We start from the raw sequence: 27,240 nt of genomic DNA on the forward strand, positions 1-27,240 counted from the left end.
CAATGTTTACAAAAATGCATTATCTGTATTTTATAACTTCTGCCAATTTAGGCACACATCCAGAGAGGCACACTTCCAGACTCGTGTCTATTTGTAAATGTTTTAATTTTCAACAAGTAAAGTGGACAAACTATTAAAAGCGTGAGTGTGTAACGCACACGCTTTTAAAGTAGAACAACATCATTTTCAATGAAACTAAATATTTATTGCTGTTTACAATTATATGTTATTATCATACCTAAACATTCATATATATCTAAATAAATCATAAACAGAACTAGCAATTAAAATCGCAAGTCAATGACCAGCAGAAAGAACTAGAAAACCACATTTCACAAAAACACATTGACAACTAAACACTGAACACCCAGTTTAAAATTTCAGAAAAGTTCATCTTAATATATATACAAAAATTGATATTCTAAGTCTAAGACATCTATTTTATATCAATCAATATCTAAAAACAACACATTTCCAATACTAAATCAATTACCACATGCACACATATTACCTTAAATTAGGATAGAGCGAAGCAGTCCACAGCTTTTAAGAAAGCTAAAACTTGTACATTAAGTTAGATTCACGGTATACCGCCATCTTGGATTGTACAATAGCAGTTCACAATCGGTCTAGTTCTTTGTCTAAATCTGCAAATTTTGAGACAGATTAGCAATTTATGTGTAAGACTGTAAATTATAAGCCTGGTACCTTTGATAACTATTTATTTGTATAAAGAAAAATAAGTGATTCATTGCATTATCCAAAATGTTTAAACAAATACCAAATGTTTGTGTTTTTTAGAATAAATTTTTCAACTTTGCAATTTAAGGGGTGTTAACTCGTATAGTAAAAATTGTATACTGGAATGATAGTGAAATTTTCATATTTTACTTGTATCAAGAAAACAAGTTCGGTGACACCATTTTTTCTTCTTATTTTCTAGCATATTATAAAACCTATCTTCTCATATATTATTTCAAAATTCTATCTCATAGATTTCTTTTTATTCACAAAAAATAGTTTTTTCATGAACAATCTATGCAAATTTGGGCAATTTGCACTACTTGTAGCTTGCAAAATAGCACTGTGACCCATACTTTTTATTATAATTTTGAAAAAAGCATAGTAAAATCTTCATTTTGTCCAAGTATAAGAAAGTTCTATCTGAGGAAATACATACCGATGATCCAACTAAAATACATTTTTTTTTTCAAAACATAGTATGATATTTGACACAGAGCAAGTTGTTCAATCTGAAAGGCATTATTTCCCGAATCCAAAAAGAACGCTGAAACTGAAAGATAGCGTTTCTTTAGTTTTTTTATGCAAAACTTTACTTTATATTATTGATGAAAATTAGTTGGCGAGGCAAATTAGTAATTGTAAAAGGAACGACAGACATATACATCTTACAATCATTCCGTACACCAAATATAGTTGACCTATTGCTTAAAGTTTAAGAAAAACAGACCAAAACACAAAAACTTAACATTGAGCAATGAACCGTAAAAATGGGGTCAAGATCAAATAAAACCTTCCAGAATGACATGTACATCGTAAAATATTTCCATACACCAAATATAGTTGACCTATTGCATACAGTATTAAAAAACAGACCAAAACACAAAAACTTAACTTTCGCCACTGAACCATGAAAATGAGGTCAAGGTCAGATGGCACCTGCCAGTTGGACATGTACACCTTACAATCGTAACATTCACCAAATATAGTAGACCTATTGCTTATAGTATCTGAGATATGAACTTGACCACGAAAACTTAACTTTGTTCAATGATCCATGAAATGAGGTCGAGGTCAAGTGAAAACTGTCTGACAGGCATGAGGACCTTGCAAGGTACGCGCATACCAAATACAGTTATCCTATTACTCATAATAAGAGAGAAATTAACATTACAAAATATCTGAACTTTTTTTCAAGTAGTCACTGAACTATTAAAAAGAGGTCAAAGACAATGGACATATGACAGACGAAAACTTTATATCATAAGGCATCTATATACAAAGTATGAAGAATCTAGGTATTCTACCTTCTGAAATATCAAGCTTTAAATAAGTTAGTAAACACCATCGCCTCCGCCGGATCGATCACTATCCCAATGTCGAGCTTTCTGCTAAAGAAGTCGCAGGCTCGACAAAAACTATTAAACATAAAATTTTACTTCTAGCTGTCGGATTTGTATATATAATAAATAGTGTTTGGCAATCAAAACCATATATTTGGGACGGAATAATATCTTAAAATATGAGAAAGGTATGAGAAATGAAAATGATAATTGTTGCAAATTATTTTAGGTCGAAGAAACGTACCCTTAGAAGATCAACTGGCACCGAAGCAAATTTATTATAAAAATCAACCAGAAAGTAAGTTGTGATACATATTAGAACCATCAACAACATCATCTAAACTAAAGTCCTTTTCTATCTCACTGCAATGTTATTTGAAAGTTTGTTGTTGTGGAGAATACATTGTATTAGAAGAGGGGCCTGATGGGGGGTCTCATCACGATTCACGAGTTGACTTTTTGTTAATTACGATTCACAGAAAAAAAATTTCCATGATCACGGATCACGAAAATATAAAAAAAAAAAAAATCTGTAGAAAAACGGATCACGATAGCGAAAATGCGCCGATCACGAAGAACGAAAATAACCCATCAGGCCCCTCTTAGAAGAAATGCAGGAATTAATTGTGTGCAAAGTGAAACTGAATATAAGCCAGACTAGGAATAGGTAAAAATGGATATTCCGTCCGGGTAATTAACCAATCAGATTACAGGATTCTTACTGTATAAGAAATAAAATGAATTATCTTCCTCGTATCAGCCGATCAAAACCTGGCATTTTAACGTGAAGTATAATAATAAAATATAACTAAAGATAACCTCTTATAGGACAGACACATGGACTTGTTTTAAGATCCCCGACTTCCCCTCTTTAATCTTGGAACTAGGACAACAGTAATAATGATAGTCAATGCAGTATAAAAGAATGCTCACAGTTTCTGAGAGCAAGCTCAACGCAGTTTAACTTGTCGATGTACTTTGATTCTTCGAAATTCGTTGCTTATTCTGCGGATTCCCGGAATACTTAAGCTAGCTATAATGAGTATTTTCCAGAAGCCACTTATCAAAACAAAACTTATTGCTTCGCATCACGGTACGAAGCTATTAGTTTCAGTCGATATACACGGCATCTTGAAATAAATACTTATCACATATAGATTCTGATTGGTTGCTTTATGATGCGGCTGAGATACAGCGACAGCTATTGGTTTAAATGAGATAAAGAATTACAGACTTTTCTCGTCTCAGGATAAGACATCAAATGCCGGAAAATTAACTATGTGTATTTCAGTTCCGATCAACTGTCATTAATTCATGTTCGTTTTATTATGCATATATTGCACACTGAAATTCAGTATTGAAAAATCAATTATTAATACGTGTTTATTGCTTTGTTAATCTGCAATATGCACGATTTGTTTTGCTAAACAATGTTTACAAAAATGCATTATCCGTATTTTATAACTTCTGCCAATCTAGGCACACATCCAGAGAGGCACACCTCCAGAGTCGTGTCTATTTGTAAATGTTTTAATTTTCAACAAGTCAAGTGGACAAACTTTTAAAAGCGTGGGTGTGTAACGCACACGCTTTTAATGTAGAACAACATCATTTTCATTTAAACTAAATATTTATTGCTGTTTACAATTATATGTTATTATCATACCTAAACATTCATATATATCTAAATAAATCATAAACAGAACTAGCAATTAAAATCGCAAGTCAATGACCAGCAGAAAGAACTAGAAAACCACATTTCACAAAAACACATTGACAACTAAACACTGAACACCCAGTTTAAAATTTCAGAAAAGTTCATCTTAATATATATACAAAAATTGATATTTTAAGTCTAAGACATCTATTTTATATCACTCAATATCTAAAAACAACACATTTCCAATACTAAATCAATAACCACATGCACACATATTACCTTAAATTAGGATAGAGCGAAGCAGTCCACAGCTTTTAAGAAAGCTAAAACTTGTACATTAAGTTAGATTCACGGTATACCGCCATCTTGGATTGTACAATAGCAGTTCACAATCGGTCTAGTTCTTTGTCTAAATCTGCAAATTTTGAGACAGATTAGCAATTTATGTGTAAGACTGTAAATTATAAGCCTGGTACCTTTGATAACTATTTATTTGTATAAAGAAAAATAAGTGATTCATTGCATTATCCAAAATGTTTAAACAAATACCAAATGTTTGTGTTTTTTAGAATAAATTTTTCAACTTTGCAATTTAAGGGGTGTTAACTCGTATAGTAAAAATTATATACTGGAATGATAGTGAAATTTTCATATTTTACTTGTAGCAAGAAAACAAGTTCGGTGACACCATTTTTTCTTCTTATTTTCTAGCATATTATAAAACCTATCTTCTCATATATTATTTCAAAATTCTATCTCATAGATTTCTTTTTATTCACAAAAAAATAGTTTTTTCATGAACAATCTATGCAAATTTGGGCAATTTGCACTACTTGTAGCTTGCAAAATAGCACTGTGACCCATACTTTTTATTATAATTTTGAAAAAAGCATAGTAAAATCTTCATTTTGTCCAAGTATAAGAAAGTTCTATCTGAGGAAATACATACCGATGATCCAACTAAAATACATTTTTTTTTTCAAAACATAGTATGATATTTGACACAGAGCAAGTTGTTCAATCTGAAAGGCATTATTTCCCGAATCCAAAAAGAACGCTGAAACTGAAAGATAGCGTTTCTTTAGTTTTTTTATGCAAAACTTTACTTTATATTATTGATGAAAATTAGTTGGCGAGGCAAATTAGTAATTGTAAAAGGAACGACAGACATATACATCTTACAATCATTCCGTACACCAAATATAGTTGACCTATTGCTTAAAGTTTAAGAAAAACAGACCAAAACACAAAAACTTAACATTGAGCAATGAACCGTAAAAATGGGGTCAAGATCAAATAAAACCTTCCAGAATGACATGTACATCGTAAAATATTTCCATACACCAAATATAGTTGACCTATTGCATACAGTATTAAAAAACAGACCAAAACACAAAAACTTAACTTTCGCCACTGAACCATGAAAATGAGGTCAAGGTCAGATGACACCTGCCAGTTGGACATGTACACCTTACAATCGTAACATTCACCAAATATAGTAGACCTATTGCTTATAGTATCTGAGATATGAACTTGACCACGAAAACTTAACTTTGTTCAATGATCCATGAAATGAGGTCGAGGTCAAGTGAAAACTGTCTGACAGGCATGAGGACCTTGCAAGGTACGCGCATACCAAATACAGTTATCCTATTACTCATAATAAGAGAGAAATTAACATTACAAAATATCTGAACTTTTTTTCAAGTTGTCACTGAACTATTAAAAAGAGGTCAAAGACAATGGACATATGACAGACGAAAACTTTATATCATAAGGCATCTATATACAAAGTATGAAGAATCTAGGTATTCTACCTTCTGAAATATCAAGCTTTAAATAAGTTAGTAAACACCATCGCCTCCGCCGGATCGATCACTATCCCAATGTCGAGCTTTCTGCTAAAGAAGTCGCAGGCTCGACAAAAACTATTAAACATAAAATTTTACTTCTAGCTGTCGGATTTGTATATATAATAAATAGTGTTTGGCAATCAAAACCATATATTTGGGACGGAATAATATCTTAAAATATGAGAAAGGTATGAGAAATGAAAATGATAATTGTTGCAAATTATTTTAGGTCGAAGAAACGTACCCTTAGAAGATCAACTGGCACCGAAGCAAATTTATTATAAAAATCAACCAGAAAGTAAGTTGTGATACATATTAGAACCATCAACAACATCATCTAAACTAAAGTCCTTTTCTATCTCACTGCAATGTTATTTGAAAGTTTGTTGTTGTGGAGAATACATTGTATTAGAAGAGGGGCCTGATGGGGGGTCTCATCACGATTCACGAGTTGACTTTTTGTTAATTACGATTCACAGAAAAAAAATTTCCATGATCACGGATCACGAAAATATAAAAAAAAAAAAAATCTGTAGAAAAACGGATCACGATAGCGAAAATGCGCCGATCACGAAGAACGAAAATAACCCATCAGGCCCCTCTTAGAAGAAATGCAGGAATTAATTGTGTGCAAAGTGAAACTGAATATAAGCCAGACTAAGAATAGGTAAAAATGGATATTCCGTCCGGGTAATTAACCAATCAGATTACAGGATTCTTACTGTATAAGAAATAAAATGAATTATCTTCCTCGTATCAGCCGATCAAAACCTGGCATTTTAACGTGAAGTATAATAATAAAATATAACTAAAGATAACCTCTTATAGGACAGACACATGGACTTGTTTTAAGATCCCCGACTTCCCCTCTTTAATCTTGGAACTAGGACAACAGTAATAATGATAGTCAATGCAGTATAAAAGAATGCTCACAGTTTCTGAGAGCAAGCTCAACGCAGTTTAACTTGTCGATGTACTTTGATTCTTCGAAATTCGTTGCTTATTCTGCGGATTCCCGGAATACTTAAGCTAGCTATAATGAGTATTTTCCAGAAGCCACTTATCAAAACAAAACTTATTGCTTCGCATCACGGTACGAAGCTATTAGTTTCAGTCGATATACACGGCATCTTGAAATAAATACTTATCACATATAGATTCTGATTGGTTGCTTTATGATGCGGCTGAGATACAGCGACAGCTATTGGTTTAAATGAGATAAAGAATTACAGACTTTTCTCGTCTCAGGATAAGACATCAAATGCCGGAAAATTAACTATGTGTATTTCAGTTCCGATCAACTGTCATTAATTCATGTTCGTTTTATTATGCATATATTGCACACTGAAATTCAGTATTGAAAAATCAATTATTAATACGTGTTTATTGCTTTGTTAATCTGCAATATGCACGATTTGTTTTGCTAAACAATGTTTACAAAAATGCATTATCCGTATTTTATAACTTCTGCCAATCTAGGCACACATCCAGAGAGGCACACCTCCAGAGTCGTGTCTATTTGTAAATGTTTTAATTTTCAACAAGTCAAGTGGACAAACTTTTAAAAGCGTGGGTGTGTAACGCACACGCTTTTAATGTAGAACAACATCATTTTCATTTAAACTAAATATTTATTGCTGTTTACAATTATATGTTATTATCATACCTAAACATTCATATATATCTAAATAAATCATAAACAGAACTAGCAATTAAAATCGCAAGTCAATGACCAGCAGAAAGAACTAGAAAACCACATTTCACAAAAACACATTGACAACTAAACACTGAACACCCAGTTTAAAATTTCAGAAAAGTTCATCTTAATATATATACAAAAATTGATATTTTAAGTCTAAGACATCTATTTTATATCACTCAATATCTAAAAACAACACATTTCCAATACTAAATCAATAACCACATGCACACATATTACCTTAAATTAGGATAGAGCGAAGCAGTCCACAGCTTTTAAGAAAGCTAAAACTTGTACATTAAGTTAGATTCACGGTATACCGCCATCTTGGATTGTACAATAGCAGTTCACAATCGGTCTAGTTCTTTGTCTAAATCTGCAAATTTTGAGACAGATTAGCAATTTATGTGTAAGACTGTAAATTATAAGCCTGGTACCTTTGATAACTATTTATTTGTATAAAGAAAAATAAGTGATTCATTGCATTATCCAAAATGTTTAAACAAATACCAAATGTTTGTGTTTTTTAGAATAAATTTTTCAACTTTGCAATTTAAGGGGTGTTAACTCGTATAGTAAAAATTATATACTGGAATGATAGTGAAATTTTCATATTTTACTTGTAGCAAGAAAACAAGTTCGGTGACACCATTTTTTCTTCTTATTTTCTAGCATATTATAAAACCTATCTTTTCATATATTATTTCAAAATTCTATCTCATAGATTTCTTTTTATTCACAAAAAAATAGTTTTTTCATGAACAATCTATGCAAATTTGGGCAATTTGCACTACTTGTAGCTTGCAAAATAGCACTGTGACCCATACTTTTTATTATAATTTTGAAAAAAGCATAGTAAAATCTTCATTTTGTCCAAGTATAAGAAAGTTCTATCTGAGGAAATACATACCGATGATCCAACTAAAATACATTTTTTTTTTCAAAACATAGTATGATATTTGACACAGAGCTCACTCGGTGACGATTTGCCCAGCTGTCGAGTTGACCCGGAGTCGATAAGACTTCTTACCTCCGCCGTGTCAAGGGCTGTTATAAAACAAAAGTCTATTTTATAGTCTAACTGTGTTCCAATGATTAGCAAGTTGTTCAATCTGAAAGGCATTATTTCCCAAATCCAAAAAGAACGCTGAAACTGAAAGATAGCGTTTCTTTAGTTTTTTATGCAAAACTTTACTTTATATTATTGATGAAAATTAGTTGGCGAGGCAAATTAGTAATTGTAAAAGGAACGACAGACATATACATCTTACAATCATTCCGTACACCAAATATAGTTGACCTATTGCTTAAAGTTTAAGAAAAACAGACCAAAACACAAAAACTTAACATTGAGCAATGAACCGTAAAAATGAGGTCAAGATCAAATAAAACCTTCCAGAATGACATGTACATCGTAAAATATTTCCATACACCAAATATAGTTGACCTATTGCATACAGTATTAAAAAACAGACCAAAACACAAAAACTTAACTTTCGCCACTGAACCATGAAAATGAGGTCAAGGTCAGATGACACCTGCCAGTTGGACATGTACACCTTACAATCGTAACATTCACCAAATATAGTAGACCTATTGCTTATAGTATCTGAGATATGAACTTGACCACGAAAACTTAACTTTGTTCAATGATCCATGAAATGAGGTCGAGGTCAAGTGAAAACTGTCTGACAGGCATGAGGACCTTGCAAGGTACGCGCATACCAAATACAGTTATCCTATTACTCATAATAAGAGAGAAATTAACATTACAAAATATCTGAACTTTTTTTCAAGTAGTCACTGAACTATTAAAAAGAGGTCAAAGACAATGGACATATGACAGACGAAAACTTTATATCATAAGGCATCTATATACAAAGTATGAAGAATCTAGGTATTCTACCTTCTGAAATATCAAGCTTTAAATAAGTTAGTAAACACCATCGCCTCCGCCGGATCGATCACTATCCCAATGTCGAGCTTTCTGCTAAAGAAGTCGCAGGCTCGACAAAAACTATTAAACATAAAATTTTACTTCTAGCTGTCGGATTTGTATATATAATAAATAGTGTTTGGCAATCAAAACCATATATTTGGGACGGAATAATATCTTAAAATATGAGAAAGGTATGAGAAATGAAAATGATAATTGTTGCAAATTATTTTAGGTCGAAGAAACGTACCCTTAGAAGATCAACTGGCACCGAAGCAAATTTATTATAAAAATCAACCAGAAAGTAAGTTGTGATACATATTAGAACCATCAACAACATCATCTAAACTAAAGTCCTTTTCTATCTCACTGCAATGCTATTTGAAAGTTTGTTGTTGTGGAGAATACATTGTATTAGAAGAGGGGCCTGATGGGGGGTCTCATCACGATTCACGAGTTGACTTTTTTGTTAATTACGATTCACAGAAAAAAAATTTCCATGATCACGGATCACGAAAATATAAAAAAAAAAAATCTGTAGAAAAACGGATCACGATAGCGAAAATGCGCCGATCACGAAGAACGAAAATAACCCATCAGGCCCCTCTTAAAAGAAATGCAGGAATTAATTGTGTGCAAAGTGAAACTGAATATAAGCCAGACTAGGAATAGGTAAAAATGGATATTCCGTCCGGGTAATTAACCAATCAGATTACAGGATTCTTACTGTATAAGAAATAAAATGAATTATCTTCCTCGTATCAGCCGATCAAAACCTGGCATTTTAACGTGAAGTATAATAATAAAATATAACTAAAGATAACCTCTTATAGGACAGACACATGGACTTGTTTTAAGATCCCCGACTTCCCCTCTTTAATCTTGGAACTAGGACAACAGTAATAATGATAGTCAATGCAGTATAAAAGAATGCTCACAGTTTCTGAGAGCAAGCTCAACGCAGTTTAACTTGTCGATGTACTTTGATTCTTCGAAATTCGTTGCTTGTTCTGCGGATTCCCGGAATACTTAAGATTTTATACATTACTAGCTATAATGAGTATTTTCCAGAAGCCACTTATCAAAACAAAACTTATTGCTTCGCATCACGGTACGAAGCTATTAGTTTCAGTCGATATACACGGCATCTTGAAATAAATACTTATCACATATAGATTCTGATTGGTTGCTTTATGATGCGGCTGAGATACAGCGACAGCTATTGGTTTAAATGAGATAAAGAATTACAGACTTTTCTCGTCTCAGGATAAGACATCAAATGCCGGAAAATTAACTATGTGTATTTCAGTTCCGATCAACTGTCATTAATTCATGTTCGTTTTATTATGCATATATTGCACACTGAAATTCAGTATTGAAAAATCAATTATTAATACGTGTTTATTGCTTTGTTAATCTGCAATATGCACGATTTGTTTTGCTAAACAATGTTTACAAAAATGCATTATCCGTATTTATAACTTCTGCCAATCTAGGCACACATCCAGCGAGGCACACCTCCAGAGTCGTGTCTATTTGTAAATGTTTTAATTTTCAACAAGTAAAGTGGACAAACTATTAAAAGCGTGAGTGTGTAACGCACACGCTTTTAAAGTAGAACAACATCATTTTCAATGAAACTAAATATTTATTGCTGTTTACAATTATATGTTATTATCATACCTAAACATTCATATATATCTAAATAAATCATAAACAGAACTAGCAATTAAAATCGCAAGTCAATGACCAGCAGAAAGAACTAGAAAACCACATTTCACAAAAACACATTGACAACTAAACACTGAACACCCAGTTTAAAATTTCAGAAAAGTTCATCTTAATATATATACAAAAATTGATATTCTAAGTCTAAGACATCTATTTTATATCAATCAATATCTAAAAACAACACATTTCCAATACTAAATCAATAACCACATGCACACATATTACCTTAAATTAGGATAGAGCGAAGCAGTCCACAGCTTTTAAGAAAGCTAAAACTTGTACATTAAGTTAGATTCACGGTATACCGGCATCTTGGATTGTACAATAGCAGTTCACAATCGGTCTAGTTCTTCGTCTAAATCTGCAAATTTTGAGACAGATTAGCAATTTATGTGTAAGACTGTAAATTATAAGCCTGGTACCTTTGATAACTATTTATTTGTATAAAGAAAAATAAGTGATTCATTGCATTATCCAAAATGTTTAAACAAATACCAAATGTTTGTGTTTTTTAGAATAAATTTTTTAACTTTGCAATTTAAGGGGAGATAACTTTTATAGTAAAAATTTTATACTGGATGATAGTGAAATTTTCATATTTTACTTGTAGCAAGAAAACAAGTTCGGTGACACCATTTTTTCTTCTTATTTTCTAGCATATTATAAAACCTATCTTCTCATATATTATTTCAAAATTCTATCTCATAGATTTCTTTTTATTCACAAAAAAATAGTTTTTTCATGAACAATCTATGCAAATTTGGGCAATTTGCACTACTTGTAGCTTGCAAAATAGCACTGTGACCCATACTTTTTATTATAATTTTGAAAAAAGCATAGTAAAATCTTCATTTTGTCCAAGTATAAGAAAATTCTATCTGAGGAAATATATACCGATGATCCAACTAAAATACATTTTTTTTTTTCAAAACATAGTATGATATTTGACATAGAGCTCACTCGGTGACAAAATTCGGTCACAAAATAATGGCCGGTGACGATTTGCCCAGCTGTCGAGTTGACCCGGAGTCGATAAGACTTCTTACCTCCGCCGTGTCAAGGGCTGTTATAAAACAAAAGTCTATTTTATAGTCTAACTGTGTTCCAATGATTAGCAAGTTGTTCAATCTGAAAGGCATTATTTCCCAAAACCAAAAAGAACGCTGAAACTGAAAGATAGCGTTTCTTTAGTTATTTATGCAAAACTTTACTTTATATTATTGATGAAAATTAGTTGGCGAGGCAAATTAGTAATTGTAAAAGGAACGACAGACATATACATCTTACAATCATTCCGTACACCAAATATAGTTGACCTATTGCTTAAAGTTTAAGAAAAACAGACCAAAACACAAAAACTTAACATTGAGCAATGAACCGTAAAAATGAGGTCAAGATCAAATAAAACCTTCCAGAATGACATGTACATCGTAAAATATTTCCATACACCAAATATAGTTGACCTATTGCATACAGTATTAAAAAACAGACCAAAACACAAAAACTTAACTTTCGCCACTAAACCATGAAAATGAGGTCAAGGTCAGATGACACCTGTCAGTTGGACATGTACACCTTACAATCGTAACATTCACCAAATATAGTAGACCTATTGCTTATAGTATCTGAGATATGAACTTGACCACGAAAACTTAACTTTGTTCAATGATCCATGAAATGAGGTCGAGGTCAAGTGAAAACTGTCTGACAGGCATGAGGACCTTGCAAGGTACGCGCATACCAAATACAGTTATCCTATTACTCATAATAAGAGAGAAATTAACATTACAAAATATCTGAACTTTTTTTCAAGTAGTCACTGAACTATTAAAAAGAGGTCAAAGACAATGGACATATGACAGACGAAAACTTTATATCATAAGGCATCTATATACAAAGTATGAAGAATCTAGGTATTCTACCTTCTGAAATATCAAGCTTTAAATAAGTTAGTAAACACCATCGCCTCCGCCGGATCGATCACTATCCCAATGTCGAGCTTTCTGCTAAAGAAGTCGCAGGCTCGACAAAAACTATTAAACATAAAATTTTACTTCTAGCTGTCGGATTTGTATATATAATAAATAGTGTTTGGCAATCAAAACCATATATTTGGGACGGAATAATATCTTAAAATATGAGAAAGGTATGAGAAATGAAAATGATAATTGTTGCAAATTATTTTAGGTCGAAGAAACGTACCCTTAGAAGATCAACTGGCACCGAAGCAAATTTATTATAAAAATCAACCAGAAAGTAAGTTGTGATACATATTAGAACCATCAACAACATCATCTAAACTAAAGTCCTTTTCTATCTCACTGCAATGCTATTTGAAAGTTTGTTGTTGTGGAGAATACATTGTATTAGAAGAGGGGTCTGATGGGGGGTCTCATCACGATTCACGAGTTGACTTTTTTGTTAATTACGATTCACAGAAAAAAAATTTCCATGATCACGGATCACGAAAATATATAAAAAAAAAAATCTGTAGAAAAACGGATCACGATAGCGAAAATGCGCCGATCACGAAGAACGAAAATAACCCATCAGGCCCCTCTTAAAAGAAATGCAGGAATTAATTGTGTGCAAAGTGAAACTGAATATAAGCCAGACTAGGAATAGGTAAAAATGGATATTCCGTCCGGGTAATTAACCAATCAGATTACAGGATTCTTACTGTATAAGAAATAAAATGAATTATCTTCCTCGTATCAGCCGATCAAAACCTGGCATTTTAACGTGAAGTATAATAATAAAATATAACTAAAGATAACCTCTTATAGGACAGACACATGGACTTGTTTTAAGATCCCCGACTTCCCCTCTTTAATCTTGGAACTAGGACAACAGTAATAATGATAGTCAATGCAGTATAAAAGAATGCTCACAGTTTCTGAGAGCAAGCTCAACGCAGTTTAACTTGTCGATGTACTTTGATTCTTCGAAATTCGTTGCTTGTTCTGCGGATTCCCGGAATACTTAAGATTTTATACATTACTAGCTATAATGAGTATTTTCCAGAAGCCGCTTATCAAAACAAAACTTATTGCTTCGCATCACGGTACGAAGCTATTAGTTTCAGTCGATATACACGGCATCTTGAAATAAATACTTATCACATATAGATTCTGATTGGTTGCTTTATGATGCGGCTGAGATACAGCGACAGCTATTGGTTTAAATGAGATAAAGAATTACAGACTTTTCTCGTCTCAGGATAAGACATCAAATGCCGGAAAATTAACTATGTGTATTTCAGTTCCGATCAACTGTCATTAATTCATGTTCGTTTTATTATGCATATATTGCACACTGAAATTCAATATTGAAAAATCAATTATTAATACGTGTTTATTGCTTTGTTAATCTGCAATATGCACGATTTGTTTTGCTAAACAATGTTTACAAAAATGCATTATCCGTATTTTATAACTTCTGCCAATCTAGGCACACATCCAGAGAGGCACACCTCCAGAGTCGTGTCTATTTGTAAATGTTTTAATTTTCAACAAGTAAAGTGGACAAACTTTTAAAAGCGTGGGTGTGTAACGCACACGCTTTTAAAGTAGAACAACATCATTTTCATTTAAACTAAATATTTATTGCTGTTTACAATTATATGTTATTATCATACCTAAACATTCATATATATCTAAATAAATCATAAACAGAACTAGCAATTAAAATCGTAGTCAATGACCAGCAGAAAGAACTAGAAAACCACATTTCACAAAAACACATTGACAACTAAACACTGAACACCCAGTTTAAAATTTCAGAAAAGTTCATCTTAATATATATACAAAAATTGATATTTTAAGTCTAAGACATCTATTTTATATCACTCAATATCTAAAAACAACACATTTCCAATACTAAATCAATAACCACATGCACACATATTACCTTAAATTAGGATAGAGCGAAGCAGTCCACAGCTTTTAAGAAAGCTAAAACTTGTACATTAAGTTAGATTCACGGTATACCACCATCTTGGATTGTACAATAGCAGTTCACAATCGGTCTAGTTCTTTGTCTTCTTATTTTCTAGCATATTATAAAACCTATCTTCTCATATATTATTTCAAAATTCTATCTCATAGATTTCTTTTTATTCACAAAAAAATAGTTTTTTCATGAACAATCTATGCAAATTTGGGCAATTTGCACTACTTGTAGCTTGCAAAATAGCACTGTGACCCATACTTTTTATTATAATTTTGAAAAAAGCATAGTAAAATCTTCATTTTGTCCAAGTATAAGAAAGTTCTATCTGAGGAAATACATACCGATGATCCAACTAAAATACATTTTTTTTTTCAAAACATAGTATGATATTTGACACAGAGCTCACTCGGTGACGATTTGCCCAGCTGTCGAGTTGACCCGGAGTCGATAAGACTTCTTACCTCCGCCGTGTCAAGGGCTGTTATAAAACAAAAGTCTATTTTATAGTCTAACTGTGTTCCAATGATTAGCAAGTTGTTCAATCTGAAAGGCATTATTTCCCAAATCCAAAAAGAACGCTGAAACTGAAAGATAGCGTTTCTTTAGTTTTTTATGCAAAACTTTACTTTATATTATTGATGAAAATTAGTTGGCGAGGCAAATTAGTAATTGTAAAAGGAACGACAGACATATACATCTTACAATCATTCCGTACACCAAATATAGTTGACCTATTGCTTAAAGTTTAAGAAAAACAGACCAAAACACAAAAACTTAACATTGAGCAATGAACCGTAAAAATGAGGTCAAGATCAAATAAAACCTTCCAGAATGACATGTACATCGTAAAATATTTCCATACACCAAATATAGTTGACCTATTGCATACAGTATTAAAAAACAGACCAAAACACAAAAACTTAACTTTCGCCACTAAACCATGAAAATGAGGTCAAGGTCAGATGACACCTGTCAGTTGGACATGTACACCTTACAATCGTAACATTCACCAAATATAGTAGACCTATTGCTTATAGTATCTGAGATATGAACTTGACCACGAAAACTTAACTTTGTTCAATGATCCATGAAATGAGGTCGAGGTCAAGTGAAAACTGTCTGACAGGCATGAGGACCTTGCAAGGTACGCGCATACCAAATACAGTTATCCTATTACTCATAATAAGAGAGAAATTAACATTACAAAATATCTGAACTTTTTTTCAAGTAGTCACTGAACTATTAAAAAGAGGTCAAAGACAATGGACATATGACAGACGAAAACTTTATATCATAAGGCATCTATATACAAAGTATGAAGAATCTAGGTATTCTACCTTCTGAAATATCAAGCTTTAAATAAGTTAGTAAACACCATCGCCTCCGCCGGATCGATCACTATCCCAATGTCGAGCTTTCTGCTAAAGAAGTCGCAGGCTCGACAAAAACTATTAAACATAAAATTTTACTTCTAGCTGTCGGATTTGTATATATAATAAATAGTGTTTGGCAATCAAAACCATATATTTGGGACGGAATAATATCTTAAAATATGAGAAAGGTATGAGAAATGAAAATGATAATTGTCGCAAATTATTTTAGGTCGAAGAAACGTACCCTTAGAAGATCAACTGGCACCGAAGCAAATTTATTATAAAAATCAACCAGAAAGTAAGTTGTGAAACATATTAGAACCATCAACAACATCATCTAAACTAAAGTCCTTTTCTATCTCACTGCAATGCTATTTGAAAGTTTGTTGTTGTGGAGAATATATTGTATTAGAAGAGGGGCCTGATGGGGGGTCTCATCACGATTCACGAGTTGACTTTTTTGTTAATTACGATTCACAGAAAAAAAAATTCCATGATCACGGATCACGAAAATATAAAAAAAAAAAAATCTGTAGAAAAACGGATCACGATAGCGAAAATCCGCCGATCACGAAGAACGAAAATAACCCATCAGGCCCCTCTTAAAAGAAATGCAGGAATTAATTGTGTGCAAAGTGAAACTGAATATAAGCCAGACTAGGAATAGGTAAAAATGGATATTCCGTCCGGGTAATTAACCAATCAGATTACAGGATTCTTACTGTATAAGAAATAAAATGAATTATCTTCCTCGTATCAGCCGATCAAAACCTGGCATTTTAACGTGAAGTATAATAATAAAATATAACTAAAGATAACCTCTTATAGGACAGACACATGGACTTGTTTTAAGATCCCCGACTTCCCCTCTTTAATCTTGGAACTAGGACAACAGTAATAATGATAGTCAATGCAGTATAAAAGAATGCTCACAGTTTCTGAGAGCAAGCTCAACGCAGTTTAACTTGTCGATGTACTTTGATTCTTCGAAATTCGTTGCTTGTTCTGCGGATTCCCGGAATACTTAAGATTTTATACATTACTAGCTATAATGAGTATTTTCCAGAAGCCACTTATCAAAACAAAACTTATTGCTTCGCATCACGGTACGAAGCTATTAGTTTCAGTCGATATACACGGCATCTTGAAATAAATACTTATCACATATAGATTCTGATTGGTTGCTTTATGATGCGGCTGAGATACAGCGACAGCTATTGGTTTAAATGAGATAAAGAATTACAGACTTTTCTCGTCTCAGGATAAGACATCAAATGCCGGAAAATTAACTATGTGTATTTCAGTTCCGATCAACTGTCATTAATTCATGTTCGTTTTATTATGCATATATTGCACACTGAAATTCAATATTGAAAAATCAATTATTAATACGTGTTTATTGCTTTGTTAATCTGCAATATGCACGATTTGTTTTGCTAAACAATGTTTACAAAAATGCATTATCCGTATTTATAACTTCTGCCAATCTAGGCACACATCCAGCGAGGCACACCTCCAGAGTCGTGTCTATTTGTAAATGTTTTAATTTTCAACAAGTAAAGTGGACAAACTATTAAAAGCGTGAGTGTGTAACGCACACGCTTTTAAAGTAGAACAACATCATTTTCAATGAAACTAAATATTTATTGCTGTTTACAATTATATGTTATTATCATACCTAAACATTCATATATATCTAAATAAATCATAAACAGAACTAGCAATTAAAATCGCAAGTCAATGACCAGCAGAAAGAACTAGAAAACCACATTTCACAAAAACACATTGACAACTAAACACTGAACACCCAGTTTAAAATTTCAGAAAAGTTCATCTTAATATATATACAAAAATTGATATTCTAAGTCTAAGACATCTATTTTATATCAATCAATATCTAAAAACAACACATTTCCAATACTAAATCAATAACCACATGCACACATATTACCTTAAATTAGGATAGAGCGAAGCAGTCCACAGCTTTTAAGAAAGCTAAAACTTGTACATTAAGTTAGATTCACGGTATACCGGCATCTTGGATTGTACAATAGCAGTTCACAATCGGTCTAGTTCTTCGTCTAAATCTGCAAATTTTGAGACAGATTAGCAATTTATGTGTAAGACTGTAAATTATAAGCCTGGTACCTTTGATAACTATTTATTTGTATAAAGAAAAATAAGTGATTCATTGCATTATCCAAAATGTTTAAACAAATACCAAATGTTTGTGTTTTTTAGAATAAATTTTTTAACTTTGCAATTTAAGGGGAGATAACTTTTATAGTAAAAATTTTATACTGGATGATAGTGAAATTTTCATATTTTACTTGTAGCAAGAAAACAAGTTCGGTGACACCATTTTTTCTTCTTATTTTCTAGCATATTATAAAACCTATCTTCTCATATATTATTTCAAAATTCTATCTCATAGATTTCTTTTTATTCACAAAAAAATAGTTTTTTCATGAACAATCTATGCAAATTTGGGCAATTTGCACTACTTGTAGCTTGCAAAATAGCACTGTGACCCATACTTTTTATTATAATTTTGAAAAAAGCATAGTAAAATCTTCATTTTGTCCAAGTATAAGAAAATTCTATCTGAGGAAATATATACCGATGATCCAACTAAAATACATTTTTTTTTTTCAAAACATAGTATGATATTTGACACAGAGCTCACTCGGTGACAAAATTCGGTACCAAAATAATGGCCGGTGACGATTTGCCCAGCTGTCGAGTTGACCCGGAGTCGATAAGACTTCTTACCTCCGCCGAGTCAAGGGCTGTTATAAAACAAAAGTCTATTTTATAGTCTAACTGTGTTCCAATGATTAGCAAGTTGTTCAATCTGAAAGGCATTATTTCCCAAATCCAAAAAGAACGCTGAAACTGAAAGATAGCGTTTCTTTAGTTTTTTTATGCAAAACTTTACTTTATATTATTGATGAAAATTAGTTGGCGAGGCAAATTAGTAATTGTAAAAGGAACGACAGACATATACATCTTACAATCATTCCGTACACTAAATATAGTTGACCTATTGCTTAAAGTTTAAGAAAAACAGACCAAAACACAAAAACTTAACATTGAGCAACGACCGTGAAAATGAGGTCAAGATCAAATAAAACCTTCCAGAATGACATGTACATCGTAAAATATTTCCATACACCAAATATAGTTGACCTATTGCATACAGTATTAAAAAACAGACCAATACACAAAAACTTAACTTTCGCCACTGAACCATGAAAATGAGGTCAAGGTCAGATGACACCTGCCAGTTGGACATGTACACCTTACAATCGTAACATTCACCAAATATAGTAGACCTATTGCTTATAGTATCTGAGATATGAACTTGACCACGAAAACTTAACTTTGTTCAATGATCCATGAAATGAGGTCGAGGTCAAGTGAAAACTGTCTGACAGGCATGAGGACCTTGCAAGGTACGCACATACCAAATACAGTTATCCTATTACTCATAATAAGAGAGAAATTAACATTACAAAATATCTGAACTTTTTTTCAAGTAGTCACTGAACTATTAAAAAGAGGTCAAGGACAATGGACATATGACAGACGAAAACTTTATATCATAAGGCATCTATATACAAAGTATGAAGAATCTAGGTATTCTACCTTCTGAAATATCAAGCTTTAAATAAGTTAGTAAACACCATCGCCTCCGCCGGATCACTATCCCAATGTCGAGCTTTCTGCTAAAGAAGTCGCAGGCAAAAACTATTAAACATAAAATTTTACTTCTAGCTGTCGGATTTGTATATATAATAAATAGTGTTTGGCAATCAAAACCATATATTTGGGACGGAATAATATCTTAAAATATGAGAAAGGTATGAGAAATGAAAATGATAATTGTTGCAAATTATTTTAGGTCGAAGAAACGTACCCTTAGAAGATCAACTGGCACCGAAGCAAATTTATTATAAAAATCAACCAGAAAGTAAGTTGTGATACATATTAGAACCATCAACAACATCATCTAAACTAAAGTCCTTTTCTATCTCACTGCAATGCTATTTGAAAGTTTGTTGTTGTGGAGAATACATTGTATTAGAAGAGGGGCCTGATGGGGGGTCTCATCACGATTCACGAGTTGACTTTTTTGTTAATTACGATTCACAGAAAAAAAAATTCCATGATCACGGATCACGAAAATATAAAAAAAAAAATCTGTAGAAAAACGGATCACGATAGCGAAAATGCGCCGATCACGAAGAACGAAAATAACCCATCAGGCTCCTCTTAGAAGAAATGCAGGAATCAATTGTGTGCAAAGTGAAACTGAATATAAGCCAGACTAGGAATAGGTGAAAATGGATATTCCGTCCGGGTAATTAACCATCAGATTACAGGATTCTTACTGTATAAGAAATAAAATGAATTATCTTCCTCGTATCAGCCGATCAAAACCTGGCATTTTAACGTGAAGTATAATAATAAAATATAACTAAAGATAACCTCTTATAGGACAGACACATGGACTTGTTTTAAGATCCCCGACTTCCCCTCTTTAATCTTGGAACTAGGACAACAGTAATAATGATAGTCAATGCAGTATTAAAGAATGCTCACAGTTTCTGAGAGCAAGCTCAACGCAGTTTAACTTGTCGATGTACTTTGATTCTTCGAAATTCGTTGCTTGTTCTGCGGATTCCCGGAATACTTAAGATTTTATACATTACTAGCTATAATGAGTATTTTCCAGAAGCCACTTATCAAAACAAAACTTATTGCTTCGCATCACGGTACGAAGCTATTAGTTTCAGTCGATATACACGGCATCTTGAAATAAATACTTATCACATATAGATTCTGATTGGTTGCTTTATGATGCGGCTGAGATACAGCGACAGCTATTGGTTTAAATGAGATAAAGAATTACAGACTTTTCTCGTCTCAGGATAAGACATCAAATGCCGGAAAATTAACTATGTGTATTTCAGTTCCGATCAACTGTCATTAATTCATGTTCGTTTTATTATGCATATATTGCACACTGAAATTCAATATTGAAAAATCAATTATTAATACGTGTTTATTGCTTTGTTAATCTGCAATATGCACGATTTGTTTTGCTAAACAATGTTTACAAAAATGCATTATCTGTATTTTATAACTTCTGCCAATCTAGGCACACATCCAGAGAGGCACACCTCCAGAGTCGTGTCTATTTGTAAATGTTTTAATTTTCAACAAGTAAAGTGGACAAACTTTTAAAAGCGTGAGTGTGTAACGCACACGCTTTTAAAATAGAACAACATCATTTTCATTTAAACTAAATATTTATTGCTGTTTACAATTATATGTTATTATCATACCTAAACATTCATATATATCTAAATAAATCATAAACAGAACTAGCAATTAAAATCGCAAGTCAATGACCAGCAGAAAGAACTAGAAAACCACATTTCACAAAAACACATTGACAACTAAACACTGAACACCCAGTTTAAAATTTCAGAAAAGTTCATCTTAATATATATATACAAAAATTGATATTCTAAGTCTAAGACATCTATTTTATATCACTCAATATCTAAAAACAACACATTTCCAATACTAAATCAATAACCACATGCACACATATTACCTTAAATTAGGATAGAGCGAAGCAGTCCACAGCTTTTAAGAAAGTTAAAACTTGTACATTAAGTTAGATTCACGGTATACCACCATCTTGGATTGTACAATAGCAGTTCACAATCGGTCTAGTTCTTTGTCTAAATCTGCAAATTTTGAGACAGATTAGCAATTTATGTGTAAGACTGTAAATTATAAGCCTGGTACCTTTGATAACTATTTATTTGTATAAAGAAAAATAAGTGATTCATTGTATTATCCAAAATGTTTAAACAAATACCAAATATTTGTGTTTTTTAGAATAAATTTTTCAACTTTGCAATTTAAGGGGAGATAACTTTTATAGTAAAAATGTTTTACTGGATGATAGTGAAATTTTCATATTTTACTTGTAGCAAGAAAACAAGTTCGGTGACACCATTTTTTCTTCTTATTTTCTAGCATATTATAAAACCTATCTTCTCATATATTATTTCAAAATTCTATCTCATAGATTTCTTTTTATTCACAAAAAATAGTTTTTTCATAAACAATCTATGCAAATTTGGGTAATTTTGCACGACTTGTAGCTTGTAAAATAGTACTGTGACCCATACTTTTTTTATTATAATTTTGAAAAAAAGCATAGTAAAATCTTCATTTTGTCAAAGTATAAGAACATTCTATCTGAGGAAATATATACCGATGATCCAACTTAAATACATTTTTTTCAAAACATAGTATGATATTTGACACAGATCTCACTCGGTGACAAAATTCGGTACCAAAATAATGGCCGGTGACGATTTGCCCAGCTGTCGATAAGACTTCTTACCTCCGGCGAGTCAAGGGCTGTTATAAAACAAAGTCTATTTTATAGTCTAACTGTGTTCCGATGATTAGCAAATTGTTCCATCTGAAAGGCATTATTTCCCGAATCCCAAAAGAACGCTGAAACTGAAAGATAGCGTTTTTTTTTTTTTTTTTTTTATACAAAACTTGACTTTATATTAGTAATTGTAAGAGGAAAGTCAATAAATAATTCGATTACTGGCATTATTCAAATGTTTGCAAATGTTCTTAAAATACAGCAGCAATACATTCTTACTCCTTAGTCTGCGAGAACATGATTTATTTATAAGTAGTTGTTCACAGGATTTGTACTTCCTAGGATCTACACGACGGGTGCCACGTGTGGAGCGGGAACTGTTTAACCTTCCGGATAACCTAAATTCCTCCCCGGTTTTGCTGGGGTTTCTGTAGCTCAGTCTTCAGTTTTCTATGCAGTGTTTTGTAGATTTGTTATTTTTCGTCATAGCGCTGTCAGTTTGACTGTCTTCGATTTACCCGACATTAGGTTTTGAATGTTACCTTGATTTCTTCTGCCTCCGTTTTGTTATTGGCTTTGAACTAGCTTTCATTAACTGCCAATCATGATTAGATCGATATTTTGTTTCTTTTAATTTAATGTTAGTTGTGTTTTGTTCATCGTGCCGATTTGATGAGTCGAGCCGTAATAGCCGATTTCCAACTGATTTTTAAAGTTTGGTCTTCTTTTGCACTATTAAACCACTGTCTTATGTTAGGGTTGAGCGCTCATATATATGTTTGACACCGCCACATTCTATGTGCGCCTTTCCCAAGTCAGGAGTCTGTAATTAGTGGTGGTCGTTTAATGCTGTAGACCTGTCATATTTGATTTTCGTTTATTGCTTTATCATAGATCAGGCTGTTATTTTTAACATGTCATGTCAATGCCTTTTATAGTTGACTAAACGGTTTGGCTTTTTTTTTCCATTGTTAAAGGCAGTTTACGGTAACCTATGGTGCCTTAATCCGCTTCATTTGTACTATGTTGGATATTATTCTCATTGGCAATCAAACCACATCGCATTATTTTTCATTAATTGTGTTCAATCGTTCACAAAGCTGCGTGTGTGGTAACATTTACGTAACGACCTGATAAAACAATTTCATGCATGATGGCATCCTTTTATTTGTAGCAAGTAAAATAGCTCAAGTGTTCCGCGAGAGGCAACAGAGAACGTCAAATACCACACGATTGATGCATCGTCCATTCTCATCTCATGGCTCCCGCTTCTTTGCAAACAAAGATTTGAAAACAAGCATTACACTTATCGTAGAGTAAGCCAACGTCGATTTGATCGGAAAGTAAGCGTTCTGAATTTACACCGTGCTTAAAAGTAAAAAAAGTTCCCGAAAACACGTTTTAGTACAATGCTAAGGCCAAATTTGTACGGAAATCGTCTGCTTTTGTTACGTCGGAAAAAATCTCTGGACAGTAAAGTAGTGGTTCACAGAACGAGCACTTAGAACAGTTATCTTAATTTCGAACAAACCATAAAGTTCATGCTATGCCACAGGCACTTGTCTATACTTTTATATTAAGGTATATAGGGAAACAAATATTTCAGAGACAAGTGCCTGTGTGCTATGCCTAAAGTTTGAGGAACGCCATTAGAACCTATTATAGCTTTCATTATAGCTAAAAACAGTAAAAGAGAGGCGAAAGATACCAAAGGGACATCCAAACTCATAAGTCGAAATTATACTGACAACGCCATGGCTTAAAAAAGAAAAAAGACAAAGAGACAAACGATAGTACACAAAACACAACATAGAAAACTAAAGACTGATTAACACGAACCCCACCAAAAACTGGGGGTGATCTTAGGTGCTCCGGAAGGGTAAGCAGATCCTGCTCCACATGTGGCACCCGTCGTGTTGCTCATTTTAGTACAAACTACAAACCCTGTTATATTTCTAATTCGGTAGGTCACATTCGGGAGAAAGGGGACGGGGTTGTAGTTACGACAGTTGGAACATATCCGCTATCATCTGTGAAACGGATATTCAATAACGGTCAACCAACTCGTGATGGCGTCCGTAAAATTTACGAAGGGATGATTTCAATTTCTCCACTTGGAACTCTTGGTTTAATAGCTTCCTTGTGAACAGCAACCCTCTATTAAGGAAATCATGACAAGAAAAAACAAGCCCTGAATATCGTATCAACTGAGAGATATATACTCCTTATGCAGACATGCGCTGCTGGAATGTTGCTACATAGAAATGGAAAGCTCAAAATGGGGAAGCTGAAATCATCTCTTTTGTCGTACAGTTTTGTTTTCAACCGACCCTCATTGTCAATTTCTAGATGTAAGTCAAGATATGAGGCAGACTTAACTGTATATGTTGTATCCTGTATCTCAAGTTCGATGGGATAGATGCGTTCAACATAGTCACCAAATTATGAATTATTTAGTGAGAGATATAGATTCCACCACTGCAACAAGTGTGTTACGATATTTCTCCACTCGAGACAGTTGAATTTTAATATTTAAAGCACGAGGCTTGCCGAGCTTTTTAAATAATTTAAACATAACTGTTGAGAGTGGAGAAATATCGTATTACACAAGTTATAGTAATAACTTATAGTAGTGGAATCAGTATCTCTAATGATTTTTATCCTTCCTTTTCAAAGATTTGCAGAAAGCTGTGTTCTTTATATGGTCGCCTTTTTTCATGATGTCTCAATAGGAAATTCAGAAGAAACCAAGAAAATTTGACGTCATAATTAAATTTCGACCAATCATTTGCCGAGAACCGTTATTTCACTAGCGAGGGGAACAATTTTTTCACAATCGGTTGGGAAATGTGAAAATAGGGCAAAAATTAGAGAAACATCATCTTTATAGCGGAAAGTAAAGTTAAAGGATACTACTTTTTCCTCAGAAGCTTGTATGAAGTAATAATCTTATCTTTTACAATAACTCACAAACTATACTTGACATATATATATAATATGTATGTACATGTATTTATGTCTGAACTTTTTTCATTACCTGTCTGCATAATTTGCTTTACAGCATTTAAAAAAATGTTGAGTCTTAAAACTTGAAAAAACAACTAATTTTTACATTATTCACCCTGATTGCATTTCTTTGAAGATGTACTTAAATGAAAATTAATAGCAGTTCCTTTAAAACTTTAAAAATCTTAAGGCCTGTTGGCACAAGCTTTCTCGAATGTGTAGGTTTTTAATAAAACAACAGATTAAAAACATAACGTATACGAAAAAGATAGTAACTTTCTTTCGTGACAGTCCAGATTCCGTATAACATTGTTAAGCAGATATAGCCGCGTGTCAACAATGACGACCAATGAACTGACACCAAGAACACCAATAAAGTATATGTGAACAAAGCGGAAATCAGTGATACTTGTCAGAATAACTGTGATTGCACTATATCATTTACATATTTTAATTTTTCAGACGGCCAAACAAAGAAAATGCATATTGGAAATTAAATTACCATGAATTATGAATATTCATCATGTAGTTTTATTTTCGTTAGCCACTGTAATGCAAAAAATCAAAATAAAAGACTCAAAGCAAACGTTTGAAATAAAAAGATATACTGTTCATCGAAAATTTAGGGAGACAACAGTTACAGCATTGACTTCATTAATTTTGTAATTCTGCTATAACAGTTGGGCGCCTGTAAAATGATTTCAGTCTAGTCCAAAGCTTAGAGTGCACTATATTCAGCTAAAGCTTAAGATATCTTAAGTTATATTAAAATCAAAAACAATTAAAGATAATATTCTACTTCTAGCAGCCAGATTTGTTTATATAATAAATAGTGTTTTGGCAATCAAAACCATATAATCGGGACGGAAAAATATTTAAGGTGGTACCTAACACTACAGGGAGATAACTCTGTGAAATCAGCTAAACGTTTTAATCACATTGTATTGTTACATAAATATTAAGCTTCTTAATGATCAAAATTAGTGTTTGTCAAACTGCTATATATCCAACCAATTTTTTCCGAGAAAGTGATTGGTTCAAGTTTTTTGAAATTTTTGTATTTTTTTCAAAGGGTCTAAGTTAATATTTTGTCAAAATTTTATGAAAATTAAACGAGCCAAATTAATTTTAGTCAAGGTGTTGGGTACCACCTTAAATATAATAAAGGTATCAAAAATGAAAATGATAACTGTTGCAAATAATTTTTCAGGTCGAAGAGACCAACCCTTAGAAGAAAAACTGGCACCAAGGAACATTTATTATAAAAATCAACCAGAAAGTAAGTTGTGATACATATTAGAACCATCAACAACATAATCTGAACCAGAGTCCTTTTCTATCTCACTGCAATGATATTCGAAAGTTTGTTGTTGTGGATAATACATTGTATTAGAAGATTTGTTTGTATTTTAGAGAGATTACCCATTATATACTAGTATTCAGGAAAGAGGGGGTTGGGAGGGGGGTGTGAGCAGGAGGATTTTGGGAATGAATATTCTGGCCTGGTACGAATTTAAAACATA

General features: G+C 32.6%; 1 protein-coding gene across 50 annotated transcripts in view; it reads left to right on the forward strand.

Annotated features, from left to right (window-relative positions):
- Window positions 1-27,240, forward strand: part of LOC127730143 (uncharacterized) — a 60,508-nt gene that overhangs the window by 6,847 nt on the left and 26,421 nt on the right. For 5 of the 50 annotated variants that reach the window (XM_052238291.1, XM_052238293.1, XM_052238292.1 and 2 more), the window contains 7 exons: window positions 2,314-2,382; window positions 5,827-5,895; window positions 9,468-9,536; window positions 13,151-13,219; window positions 16,517-16,585; window positions 20,192-20,260; window positions 26,928-26,996. In XM_052238291.1, coding sequence (XP_052094251.1) covers window positions 2,314-2,382; window positions 5,827-5,895; window positions 9,468-9,536; window positions 13,151-13,219; window positions 16,517-16,585; window positions 20,192-20,260; window positions 26,928-26,996 — 483 coding nt within the window. The remainder of the gene's footprint in view (window positions 1-2,313; window positions 2,383-5,826; window positions 5,896-9,467; window positions 9,537-13,150; window positions 13,220-16,516; window positions 16,586-20,191; window positions 20,261-26,927; window positions 26,997-27,240) is intronic. The other 45 variants (XM_052238294.1, XM_052238312.1, XM_052238298.1 and 42 more) reach the window with 37 other exon arrangements.

Source organism: Mytilus californianus, unplaced genomic scaffold (genome assembly GCF_021869535.1).
Source record: "Mytilus californianus isolate M0D057914Y unplaced genomic scaffold, xbMytCali1.0.p SCAF_2, whole genome shotgun sequence".
NCBI lineage: Eukaryota > Metazoa > Mollusca > Bivalvia > Mytilida > Mytilidae > Mytilus > Mytilus californianus.